The 13,716-nt window shown below is 40.6% G+C and overlaps 1 protein-coding gene across 1 annotated transcript in view; it reads left to right on the top strand.

Annotated features, from left to right (window-relative positions):
- Window positions 1-13,716, top strand: part of egfra (epidermal growth factor receptor a (erythroblastic leukemia viral (v-erb-b) oncogene homolog, avian)) — a 42,875-nt gene that overhangs the window by 13,953 nt on the left and 15,206 nt on the right. The window contains exons 2-14 of the mRNA XM_020635214.3: window positions 7,699-7,850; window positions 8,533-8,719; window positions 8,835-8,966; window positions 9,098-9,166; window positions 9,444-9,562; window positions 9,950-10,091; window positions 10,693-10,809; window positions 11,244-11,370; window positions 11,462-11,535; window positions 11,623-11,710; window positions 11,867-12,066; window positions 12,239-12,371; window positions 13,005-13,095. Coding sequence (XP_020490870.2) covers window positions 7,699-7,850; window positions 8,533-8,719; window positions 8,835-8,966; window positions 9,098-9,166; window positions 9,444-9,562; window positions 9,950-10,091; window positions 10,693-10,809; window positions 11,244-11,370; window positions 11,462-11,535; window positions 11,623-11,710; window positions 11,867-12,066; window positions 12,239-12,371; window positions 13,005-13,095 — 1,631 coding nt within the window. The remainder of the gene's footprint in view (window positions 1-7,698; window positions 7,851-8,532; window positions 8,720-8,834; window positions 8,967-9,097; window positions 9,167-9,443; window positions 9,563-9,949; window positions 10,092-10,692; window positions 10,810-11,243; window positions 11,371-11,461; window positions 11,536-11,622; window positions 11,711-11,866; window positions 12,067-12,238; window positions 12,372-13,004; window positions 13,096-13,716) is intronic.

Genomic DNA, 13,716 nt, shown 5'->3' with positions numbered 1-13,716 from the left:
TTTGCTGACTGACGCAGAGCAGCCAGGCCTTTAGGTTGTGCAAAAGCCCCTCTGTGTCTCTGAAGTGAGGGGGCGGCCTTGAAACAACCAACCTCCTCAGTCATAATCGTCTTAAACAAGCTATCGCATTGTTTCTGAGCGTTGTTAACTATGTGTGATGTTCTTTTATTGTCAGGAACAGGATAACGCCCCGCACATTAACAATGGAGGAAATCCAAGCCGTGGGCTTGTGGGAGAGGTGTTTGATGAAAAACTAGCACCATTTTCTGTCAGTCGTGGCTATTCACACTCTTTCAGCAGAGACAGAATGGTTATGAAAATACTCAGAAGATTATAACCCAGCGCTCTGGGGCCCCGAGTACTTGGCAGTGGCACCCTGTTGCATTTCAAACATTTCAGTTGAATGTGTCAGCAGGAAGATGGAGCTAAATTCTTCCGAGCTTTCCCTGGCTAATTAAATTGGTCATGCTTTTGGCGAGTACAACACAACATGTAACAAAATACCCTTTCACAGCATTGAGAATTATGAGAGCTCCTCAATTGTACAAACTAATTCCCCGAGCCCCATTTGTCCGTGACTCTTGCCCTCTGCCAGCGGACATGAGGAAGAAACTACTCATCAGTGGCCTGCTGATGTGTAAAGCAGAGGTTGAAATGGTGAGTAAGGGCTGAGCAACAGAGGAAAGCTTACTAACGCAAACCCCAGGGCTTTTGGAGAATATTCCTTTTATGGGGTCTATCTCAGTAAGACTCCAGCGGGCCAGAGTTGCTAGAGACATGACTAAGCCAGTAACAGAGTTGTTGGCAGGCAACGCTGCGAAATGGTGGTAAGACCTTGACAGAAATGAGCCTGTCAGCAATCGGGCTAAAAATAAGAAACCCTTGAGCCTCAAAGAGCATCTATCTCGTTTGTTTAGATGAAGTGAGGAGTCAATGAGTGAGAGTTATCTGTCCTCTCAGTTGATGTGCTCCAACCTGGGCCCGCTGCTCTGCACTGCGAGCATTTAAACCAGCTGGGGATTCCCGAGTCACAGCTGCTTTCTCTTGCTGGAATGATGTAAAAATGTGTGGGTTTCTTCGCTTGTGGTTGTTATTTTTCTTTCTCTCTACTCTCCTTTTCCAGGCATGGCTCAGTGACGGATCTGTGTAAGGGAAAGGTGGTGGTGGTGGTGGGGGGTTGGGGGGGGGTTCATTGAGCATAGAGCTAGCAGCAGTTTGCTTGCCGCCCACTCCCTCTCCAGTCTTCCTCTTGCGCTTCCTGTGGGATTGAAGAGGAGTATGGTTTTAACAGGGAAGGAGCAAGAGAAAAAAAGAGGGGCGGTGGGGGGAGTTGTCTTGGCTAGAATGGGCTTCAATAGGGAGAATGTGTGGACGTTATAGAGGAAGTGGGTTGAACATTTCAGGAGAATGGTGGGTGCATTATTGGAATTCAAATGGGGCAGAGGCAAACAGAGATCGTGTGAGTTTTGGGTAGTAGGGGTGGAATTGTTTGCTGCCTTTATGAGGGAGTAATGGACTTTCTGACAGGGCTTGTTGGCGGAGAATTATCTGACTAATGATATGTATTGCTTGATTATTTGGGCCGTGATGTTGGGCCCCTCTTCTATCAGGCACAGCTGGAGAGTAAGAGGTGTGCAGCTGTGTTTAACTACCGCCAATAAATCTACTCGGTGCCCAGTAATTAATCCCTTTTTCAATGCATCTTCTATCATTTAGGGTTTATTTATCTCCACTGTCATGGGTATAGCTATTGGGTAATGGATGGATCATTGACTATTGAGATAAATGTGCAGACTGGGGATTATTCACAGCTCTAGCTCAAATGATAACCAGCATAATGCATCAAAGTATCCTAACAGAAGTCAGTTTCACTACATGAAAATAATACAGGATTACCTGTTGATAAGATATTGATCTAGGTTGGCTTCATAGATGTATGTCTACCAAATGAATGTAAATTGATGAAAGAGTCTGAGTCTTCCAGTCTTTACTAGAACGCTAACTAGCGGCTGTGAGCCACGCTGAAGCTAACTGAATCTGCTTGGAGGACTAATGCAAGGCAGATACAGTTTTAAACTGTTTATTCCACAATTTGATAACAGTTATGTTAGACTTTTTGCCGATAGCATTGTCATTAGAATGGAGCTTAGGATAGTATGTTTTTAAAGCGTATTGTCCCTTTTTTGTTTAAAAAAGTAAAAATGTTGCTGATTACGTCCTTCGTTTTGGCTATGAAACTCTGCCTTCTTCCAATCCTCCCCAACATTTCTTTTTTTATAATTAATTTGATTACATAAATGTGCTGCAAGTGATGACTTCTATCTGACCAGGAAAATCACTAGTGGGTGGCAGCCTTATGAAAAACATATCTGACATGAGCAGTGCTTCAATGTTCACAAGCTTGTTTCCAACTTTATCTGGTGTTTTCTTAAAAGAGTAAAGTTGGTTTATTACTCTTTCTTTGCAAAAAAAAATCAAATAATCCTGCTGTGACTGGAAACAACATCAATAAGTAGCGAGAGTGAACATAAAACCCAAAGACCTGAAAGATTTGAGTCTCCCCAAGTCTGATCGAAACACCTGCAGAGTTTAGTGTTATCAGTAAGTGTGGCACGATGAGTAACCACTGTCACATAAGACAGAGTTATCTAACCCATTGTTCATATAAAGATATTGATTGCTGCAACTTTTAAGAAAGGGAAAACAGAACTCTTTTCCAGAATCAATGTCTTTGTTACTGCGGAAAATAAACAGACGTCAATATGAACAATTTTCTTTGGAAATTTATATCCGCCAAGGAATTCTTTCCTAGAATCACTGTTTATAATTTGATTATCCAGAATAAAAGGCCCAACATTTCCAGAAGGAAATGTTTCAATTCTAAATACTGTTTTTATATGGGCGAACAGCTGTGTTGGACTTATTTATATGCCTTAAGATCTAAGAAATGATGAACACAGTATGCAGCAGTGTGAGTATACATGCTGTATTCCTGTGTTTGTGCGGAACCTAAATCCACAGTTTCCTCACACTGTGGTGAGGAGTAAACATTAGCATAGGCCCAGCAACAGGTATCTGGAGAGTCTTACTGACTGGTAGAGAGTGCTCTTCAGGAGCCAGAAGTAAACATCAGCCTTTTTGGTCTTTATTTGGTCACTTTGCTGAGCTTTTAACAGACTAAACTTCACTGACTTTGCTCCAGCTGAGGCATTGCCTGGTGAGTATAGTCTCTGGGGTTGAACTGTTCAGAGGATATGTGACGTTTATGTGCGATGCTTCATTTGCTTGTGTTCCACAGCTGGTCTTTCACGTGGCTCTCCCCCTTTGTTAGCCTTCCTAAAAAGGTCAGCTATGTTCATACATCAAGTGTGAGGCTTTACACCCCCCTTTCCCACTTTTTGACCTCACAGACGGCTGCGACGTCCCACATCTACATCACGGGTAGCTTAACCACAAACCACTCTGAATACTTATTTTTTTATTCTTGGTTTCTGCCTCTCACTCACTTCCTTTCCATCAGTTCTCCAATAGTATGTTCATCCTCGTCCGCTGGAGACGACAATCAGCTACCATCTGGTTCAGCATCACAGGGTAGCCGTCTGGAACTGACCCCATGCAAAGACCAACTTCCTGAAATGTCAAAGGGACGTGTGTTATTGCATTCACTGGGGATGGGGAGGGAAAGTGTGTGTGTGTGTGTGTGTGTGTGTGTGTGTGTGTGTGTGTGTGTGTGTGTGGGGGGGGGGGGGGGGGGGGGGGGGTATCCTCTTGTCCTTACTGGCCTCTTTTCTTCTTCTCTGAGGCCCCAAGATGTTTTCTCCAAGGGATTGATGCATCTCCCACGCAGAGGAAGATTGCGTTTCCTTTTAAAGGAGAGCAGGATATCATGAAATTCTATGTCAAACTACAAAGTGTGTTTGTACAGATATAGTACACCAACAAAGAATGCACACATTTCTACTTGTGCTGCTGGTTTATGTGACATTTGATCCCTCATCTCCTCCTGTATCTTAGCCAGTCTGACAGGAAGTACATGTGCACAGTAAGACTCAAGGAAGTGACTTTTCTCTCCTGATAGTGGGTAGCTTTGTGAGATTTATTCCTTGAAATCTGAAGATCTGGAAATGTGAGTTATCGCAACCCCAAGTGAGCCCCAATTTTAAACCAAGGCCAATAAAAGCAGAACATGTGTTTTTTCCCTTCTCTTATCAATATGTTACTACTATATATCTGCAGAAACATAGAAGGGGATAGTCATAATTTACCTCTAAATAAGGCAATTAATCCTGGCATTGATTTGTTATCAGTGCAGGAACACTGCAGATCGAGTTACATAAGGAACTCTCCCATAATGCTGTGGTCTTGGAGAAAGAAATAAACAAGTCATGTCAGTTAGCAATGCTACTTCCCATTAATTATGTGTAAGTTTTCAGATAACTGAATTACCAGACTCTGTACAGAGTGTAATTGAATTGCAGGTAGTGAATGAGGGGAAGACGCCGCTGCAGGACCAGGTCTGTTGTCTGTAGAAAGGTATGAAGCTTGATGATTTAAAGGTATGGTGTGACTCAGCGTGCCGTAGGAGGAAACCATTAGATGAGTTGGAGATTTATGTGTCCCAGGAAAATCTGGTTTGCGTGGATATTCAGTATTTCTTCTAATGGTTAGAAGAGCACAATTTTTCCACCAAGATTTTAAATGAGACCTCAAAATGTGATTTGCCTTCTTCTTTCCTTTGGTTGGTCTTGGTTGTACATTTGATCTTACCATGTTTTTGTTTGGTTATTGTGTCCCAAATGTTTACTGTAATTTGGTCTTCCATGACTTTGGTTTTATACCTAGCTTCATTTTTTCCTATTTTTCTCTGTCAAATAAGTCCTTAAGTTTCTAAGTTGGACTAAAATGTCAACATTGTGTTGTTTGGTGCCAACAATTAAATTATTCATGGAAAAAGAAATAACCGAAGCACAAGAAGCATATCTGCAATCCAACTAGCCTTTGTAGATCTTTAAAATAGTTTATGAAAAATTATATATACAAGTGTGGTAATTAAGTATGTATTGGGTTAGCGCTTGAATAATGAGCTAAAAGTACTCTATTATAACATACAGCAGGTGGTATTTTTCATAGTTTTGCAGTTCTTATAGCCTCAAGAAATACATATCCACCACACACCCATTAGTCCCCAAGTAAACACCATGAGAGCGATATGCAGCCACACATTTCAATAAGCTTTGATGACTAATGATTGGGTTTATCAAGTCTTTTGTTGAGCTCTGGCTGGGTGCTGATCGCTGCAGCACAATCCAGGAAATGTTATGCACTGCTCACAGTTTTGCACACTCACATGCATGTAAGCGCACACACTCATGCATGGAGTCTTAAGTTATGAGATATGTACCAGATCTGCCACTCCTTGATACTAAAGTACCTCCTGGACGTTTTGTGACGACAATACAGCTGGAGGAAGTGAAGCAATCTGTAATTAGTCTTTGTCACAGTATCAGTTATGTCATCCAAAGCCCCACCCTTGCATCTTGGCAGACAAAAAAACTGTATTTTAGTCTGATGAGTCAAAAAATGAATCATATTGCTGGGTTCCCAGCAGTTTCCCACCTTTATAGTTTTCTACCCACTGCTGTTGTCTATCTTCACAAGCAGAAATTAGGTTTTCAAGTTGTGCCACCTTTTGTGATCCTTTAAACTCAGTATACAAGAGTCGTTTTCATTTGGGGTAGGCAGTGTTGTAAGAAGAATTTGTAGGTCCAGGTAGAGTTATGATGCAGTCTTTTATAATACCTTTAATGTAGTTACAGCCTGACCTCGTTTCTTTTCCCTGTGTTGCAGCCTGATGAGGAAGGCCTGGATATCAGGTCACTTACCACCTGCAACAGAGTTTTGAAATCACAACTGAACAGAGTGTTTACTGTAGTGCTGCTTGCTTGAGCAATCACCATTTTTTTCTCCTTCCTTGTGCAGCATACAAGTGTTTGCCTCTAGTAGGGGAAATTTGTTGAACCTTTAGACACCTGCCTCATGCACACTTTACTGCACATCATAAATATCAGCTGAACAAAACAGACAGACAGGAAGCATACTCTTTTATATGCAGCTGGGAGGTAAACAAGTAGTAAATCAAAAAACGTATTATTAATATTGGTACTAGCAAATGGTCCAAATCCGGCTGATTGAAATTCACAGTTGCAGAGTGATAACAACCTTTGTTTTTTTAGTAGTTTGGTTTCTAAGTCTGGTTAATTGAATAGCTAATCACATCTCACATTGCTCCTCTAATTAGAACAGGCAGCTCGCTCTTTACTCTCTGCCTCTGTTGCCTGGACTTATGGCTGCTGGACTGCAGGGTGCATGCCAGGGAGATCCCTGAGGGACAAACTAATGAGGAGTAGGTGTAAGGAGGGGAGTGGGAGACATATGTTTATCACTAATTCTCACTGATTGGGTGCCTGGGCTCTGTTGGTTTGTGTGAATTCAAAACAACAACATGGCTATAACTAAACTATGAAATATTTGACTGAGATTGAGGATGATGATATATATATATTTTTTTCTTGTAAAATATGGTCAATTCGATATGCCACAATGTCATTAAATGTACTGTTGTGAGTGTTGTCGTGAGGTGTGTCTCAGAAGTTGCAGTGAGTGTTTGGGCATTCTTAAGAGTCAAGAGCAGACATGTTGTGGAATGTGACCCAAGAGACATTACAGCAACGCCATCATTTATAATAACCAGGCGGAAGAATCTGTTATTTTTCTGACCCTATTGCTCAAGTAAACCACAAACTAGAGACTTAAAAGAGAAAATCATTATATGCTTATTATGTGTGCATGCTTGTGTGCGTGTGTGTGATGTCAATGGTGTTAGACACAACCGTCTTCTGTGCCAGTCAGAACCTGTCCGACCAGCTCGGGACTACATCATGCTTTCTTGAAACTCCTTTTTTGAACACTACTACAAAATAAGCCTCTTGTTTGTTTTTTTGTGCTATTATCAGTAATACTGCTTTCCTTATCTAAATACTTGATTGCATAACAACTTATCAGCCCACATTGCAATTCCTGTGAATCTCCCTATCAATGAGTCATCTATGAGTTTGAAAACTGCATGGATCAGCATTACATTTAAGTCCTCAGCTTTCATTTAATCATGTCAAGAACCTGCCCAAAAACTCATATGCTTTCCCAAGGCTAAAGTTATTGAATTAGTTATTAACCATGAGATTTAAAGAGATATAGTTCCTCAAAGAAGCGCGCTCGCAAATCTCATGGAATATCTGACACACCAAATCTTTTTCATGGAAATGACACAATGGCTCTGGAGATGCAGTGGTTGTTTAAACTAGCCTGTGCAGCAGTGGAAAGATTCAGGCCTCTTTCAGCATAAACACGGCCAGCTCACTTTGACTCATGGGCCAGGAGTCGCTTCGTTGGTGAGATCTGATTCCTGTCGTAGATGCAATCCAGATCGTGTATTTTCACATCACAGCTGGCCAAGTTATGACTGCGCAGACCAAAATTTACAAACAGAAACACACAGAAAGTTGTAACTGCAGCCAATGTGTTACATAAGAAGTGAATGCGTCTGACGAAAGCACTGTGGATAAATGCTAAAAACCTCTTTGTGTCTTGTTTTTCCAATAAATCTTACAAATTCTCCTTTTGTTTTTGTTTCCTCTGCAGTATGCCAAGGCATCACCAACCGATTAAATCTCCTGGGTTCAAGAGATGACCACTATCTGAACATGGTGAGGACCTACAGCAACTGCACAGTGGTTCTGGAAAACCTGGAGATCACCTATATGGATGAGCACCGCGACCTGTCCTTCCTCAGGGTAAAGACTTTCTCTCTGTTAGCAGATAGGAGGCTGAATAACAGATTAAAAAAGTTTCCTGTTATCGGTTTATTTCAAGCTGTCTCTTCTGTGGTCTGAAGCCAGTTTGCCAGACAATCTATCCTGGATCTTTACAGGCTCATCACTGAGGCTCTTATCGCTTCAGTGCAGATAATTAAAATCAGTGGAGAGTAAGTCCGTAGTGACAGATGATTCAATGTGTTTATGACGCTATGGTTGGAGCTTTCGCTTTAACCCCAGCTGTAAAGACGAGGCTGTGAACACTGGGCAGATGTGATGAGGGACCACACACGCACTCACATTGCAAGCTTGCACACTCGAACACAGAATAAAATACAGTCAGCAGATATTATGCAGTAGTTCCACGGATCTAATTTCCACTGGTTAAGAAGACAGGGCCATAGCCCACACACTTTTGAAAAACATATTTTTATCTTCTCTTTATATATTTACAAAGTTCAATGTTAGTTTAAAAATGTTGCACTCATTTTACATTTAGTGGCATACGTTTTCTAATATTTTGTTGTTCCACCATTACTGTGAAGGATTATTTTCACTAGGTGTGTTTTCATTATTTTTAATTCTATATTTTCTCTGGTAGAACCACTGACTTTCACACTGGCTACTTCAGTTTACAACACGTCACCTTTTTGTTTCACAGTCTATTGAAGAAGTTGGGGGCTACGTCCTGATCGCTCTCAACACAGCATCAAGGATTGCTCTGGATAATCTGCGCATCATTCGAGGTCATTCACTCTATGAGGGAGAGTTTGGCCTCGCGATTATAGCCAATCAAAACAAAACTACAGGTCAGGGCACCAATGAGCTCATTCTGAAGAGCCTGACAGGTAACTCCATATCTTTATTTTTTTCAGTGCACTTTATGCATTTTTTAAAATAAAATATGTATTTTTCTATAGAAAATAATTATATATATATTCACAAAGCATTGTGTTTTTTTAGAAATTCTTAAAGGAGGTGTAAAGTTTGGGCCCGGCCGCCTATGTAATGTGGAAACAATACAGTGGAATGATATCGTCAATGCTGACAGCAAACCTGTTATGGAGCTCCCATTGGCCAGCAACAACCCACGCTGTAAGTCACATTTCACCACAAAAAGCAAAGATTCTAATGAAAATCCTTTTATCAGCACATTTTCATGAAAGTGTTTCATGGATTTGAAGTAAACATTTACCCTCTTTCTTTCTCATTGTTTGCTTCCACAGGTAAAAAATGTGACTCAAGCTGCAACAATGGTTCATGCTGGGCCCCTGGGCCTCAAAACTGTCAGACCTGTAAGCTGTTGTCTTAGATGGGAAAGTAACAGTAGGCTTAGAGACCAAAAATGTCATCTGTATTGTTTTCCCTTAGTAACAGTCAAAACAGTTTGCCATGTTTGAGGATATTACAATATTCTACTGTCACCGTTCATCACATTTTTTGACATAACTCTGATGATAAAGAAGATATTAGCCACTTTGTTTTGCATTACCTGGTCCGTTATTTACATTTTCACTGCATGCCAACAACAGTAAGGTTGTTCCTCTGACTTTGTCCTGTTCTCATTTCCAGTAACAAAACTGAACTGTGCCCAGCAGTGCTCTAAAAGATGCAAAGGAATTTCACCCAGCGACTGCTGTAATGAGCACTGTGCTGCAGGCTGCACAGGACCAAGGCCAACTGACTGTCTGGTAAGAGAGAGACACCTTCATATGTGGGACAAGAGCAATGAAGAGGAGGAAATCATCATGTATATATATCATCAAAAAAACACTGAGAGTTTCATAGTATTGTGCATTAAATCTGGATTTGAAGCCTCCAATAAAACAAAGCCCTCACTCGGCGGCATCTGTTTTTATGATCAGAAGTTGTAGCTGTTATTGGTTTCTGTACCAATGAGACATATAATGGCAGATTAAATCTTTCATCTGGCACTGCCTGGAGTATCAGCGTCTGCTCTCCCTCTCTGTGTAGATCTGAGTATTAAGCCAAGGCTGTGATAGAGGAATGTAGTGTTATCATTACTGTGGGGCTCTGTTATGTCCCAGTCTGCTGGATGACTGTTGTTTGTGCTGCAGGCCTGTCGGGATTTCCAGGATGATGGGGTGTGTAAGGACTCCTGCCCAGGCCTCATGCGCTACGACCCCAACCTGCACCAGCTGGTACCCAACCCACATGGGAAGTACAACTTCGGGGCCACCTGTGTTAAGAGCTGCCCACGTAAGAACGACTACAAACAGATACCCTTTTTGTATTTTTAACCACAAACGTCTCTAAGCCTTTCTTGACACTGGCATATTAATCACTTTATATACAAGTCTGCTCTGTAGCTATGATCTTGACAGCCAAGATAAATAAAAGAGAACTAGGTTGCTCTAATGGCCCATATGAAACACACCATGCATGATTATGAGTTTCTTCACAGTGTGATAAGCTGAACAAGTGGCCTGGTTGTTCTTCTGAGTTGTTGGATATTCAGTGGTTACAGTTAGACTCTGTTTAATTATAAACTGAATAAACGCGGAAAAGAAAATGATTGAATTTTAAGGCCTGTTAATGCAACACTGTTCTCTTTCCGTTTAACTTACACAGCTTTGTCCCAGTGTTACTCAGACTATAGAGCTTGCAGTTTTGTAACTACTGTATAGGTACACTGACTGTATAATTCTATAAGTAATCAATGCTTCAACATTAAATCAAGTTGCTTTTGTTGTTTTGTTTTTTTTTGGCTATTTGTGTTCAAACTTTGTAATATTTAACCTGTAGATGTTGAATTTTAAGTGATTATGAAGTAACATTTTGTATTTTGCAATCACTGTAGATAACTATGTAGTGACTGATCACGGAGCGTGTGTGCGGACGTGCAGTGGTAACACCTACGAGGTGGACGAGGGGGGAATAAGGAAGTGTGCCAAGTGTGAAGGACTGTGCCCAAAAGGTAGGGCGATTAAACTATCACTGTGCGACCTGGGGGCGTTTTCTCACTCACGTTTACTTAAGTATGTGGCTAAATTAGGTTTTGAACTTATTAGACTGCTTCAGTTTTACTCTATTGAAACATCAGCTTCTCAACATTTAAGAGCTTCCTCTTGTGATCTTGAGAATCGCTGCTAGGTGGATTTAGTAAGGACAGACCAAGGCTAGCTGTTTTCCACTGTTAAAAGATTCATGCTAAGCTAAGAAGAACATTACACTGCACTGTGGCACTGCTTCTTATTTACTTGAATTAAGGATTTTATGACTTACTGCCGACATAGTTAGATTTCTTTCAATTGATATACTCAGTTTGGTTTAGATTAGTTTAAAAATGGGAGTAGATTTCAAGAGTGTTAGATAATTTGCTGTACTGATACACTTCTTTATGCTTTACAGTTTGTAATGGACTTGGAACAGGGAACATGACTCGCATCCTGTCCATCAATGCCACCAACATCGACTCCTTTAAAAACTGCACCAAAATTAATGGGAACATCGGCATCATGCACACATCAATTTATGGGTAAATCAAGGACATTTATGCTCTTATGTGTCATCTATATTAACAACACTTCAACAGTGGTAGTTAACACGTGTGTCCTGGTTATTTGTAGGGATAAATACACCAAAACACCAAAGATGATTCCTTCCCAGCTTGATGTGTTTAAGACAGTAAAAGAAATTACTGGTAAGGCTTTGAAATACTTGAGAAATTAATAACACGCTAAAAGCAAATGTAAGACTTTCCAAATGAACTTTCCATTTGTGTCTTCAGGATACTTGTGGATTCAAACGTGGCCGGAGAACCTGAACTCGCTCAGTCCTTTTGAGAATCTGGAGATCATTCGGGGGCGGACTAAACGGTATGTTCCTTGTAAAGACCCCCTGTAGATAAACAACTAGTGGATCACAAGAAAGGAATTGTTTTTTTCAAGGACTGAGTAATATACAAGGCTTCATTAAAAACGTTTCTTTTGTTGTGCTTCTCCACCTGTCCCATCGTTTCTGTTTTTTTGTAGTGGGAGCCGCAGCGTGGTGATTACTCATCTCAATATCCAGAGCCTTGGTCTTCGCTCCCTCAAAGAAATTAGTGATGGGGATGTGGTCATCATTAAGAACCAGAACCTGTGTTACACCAATAAAAGCCACTGGAAGAGGCTCTTTAAATCAGAGAGCCAAACTGTAACCTTAGAGGAAAGCGCTGATCCTGCTACATGTGGTACATAGAATTTATTTTTTCCTGGAAAATATTCAGTCACTCTTCAATTGTTTTGTTTTGTAGCTTGTCATTATGTAATGCACAAGCCAGATTTAATTAAAAAACTTGTATTTCCTAAATTGGATGATTACATGGGTAAGATCTCTAGCTGAGATTTTTTGTTTGTTTTCAGCTCAAAGCAATAACACTTGTGACAGAAAGTGTACGGAGGACGGCTGCTGGGGCCCCGGGCCCGACATGTGTGTTGCCTGCCGTGACTTCACCCGTGAAGGGAGCTGTGTTGACTCCTGCAACATCCTGGAGGGGTGAGAGAGGAATTAGTGTTTAAATGCCCTTTAAGCACTGAAGTGCACTGTTATTTATTTAAACAAACAAAGTGAGTGTCAGTCTTTTGTGATGTAGATTTAACTCCCTCAAAGTCTGTAGTTATACCTCCAGCATTTCCAAACTCTGCCGTACAATACGCTCTGAGATTTGTCTTTGAAACAACTCTAAGACGTATTTCAGTAAATGGTATTTTGAAGGTAAAACTCAATTGATACTATTCATTTCTAGCTCATTAGAGGTGTTCGAGACTGTCATTTATCATGTCTTTCTTTTGTTTTTGAGGAATGAATAAGCAGACCTACAATCACTCTCATTTGGAATAGCTTCTTATTGTAAAAACAATTATTAGCCAAAAAACAGTATAGTCTCAAAACTTTGCAAGACTTCTTTTTTGGAAGTCAAAAGTCCAGTAGATATACGATAAACTATTCAGCTGAACTGGCACATCAGTTTATCTTTGCAGAACTTTGTCAAACATTGAATCCAGACATCCTTACAATTTAACTCATGGCCTCAAAAAAAGGGATGAAGAATTTCACTCCCCATGTAACTGTTTGAAATGTGGTGCACCAGCAGTGAGAGTCTTGTCAGCTTTGTTATTGTTTTTGCAGAGAGCCGCGGGAGGCCGTCATGAATAAAACCTGCATGGAGTGTCACCCTGAGTGTCATCGCATGAACGGGACTGCGACCTGTAGTGCGCCTGTATGTGTGGAACAACTTCACTATTATCACAAACATCCATAAAAGATATGAATTATTACAGACAAGCTTTGTTAACATTATTTATGAACCCAAGATGTCAACAATAGATGTCTTGTTTTTGTCAATCACTCAGAATCAAAGACAAACTAACAAATAACTCGGCATGTAACCTGTTAGTGAAGTGTTAGTGCTACTGTACCAATTTCTCCATCAACAGCACATTCAGCAAGCCATAATTGTGAAGCCACAAGACATGTTTTGTTTTGGATAAGAGATGTGGGTGTGAGAAGTAGTTGTCTACTTAAAAAGGCTCATAATCCCATCTTTGACTGAGAAGGAAAAGTTTAAGCACCTTTTTAAATGTTTGTGAAAGTAACTCCATAATGTAGACAGCTGTTCTTGAAAACAGCATAGATAGGTTGAGTGAAAGTATTACATTGCAGCACTAGACTGCTGACCTAAAGTAAAGTCCCCTACATTTGTGGGTGGGTTTTTATTGCTTAACATTTGCATGTTTATGAGGAAGATGGATGCAGCTTGCTTAAAAAAATTATTACTGTAAGACAGTGCGGTTTACATAATATTTACTACTCTCTCAAGGGAGCTGTAAACATAAGCAGT

The sequence above is a fragment of the Labrus bergylta genome, chromosome 4 (genome assembly GCF_963930695.1).
Source record: "Labrus bergylta chromosome 4, fLabBer1.1, whole genome shotgun sequence".
NCBI lineage: Eukaryota > Metazoa > Chordata > Actinopteri > Labriformes > Labridae > Labrus > Labrus bergylta.
This window is presented reverse-complemented; position numbering and strand designations above follow the sequence as displayed.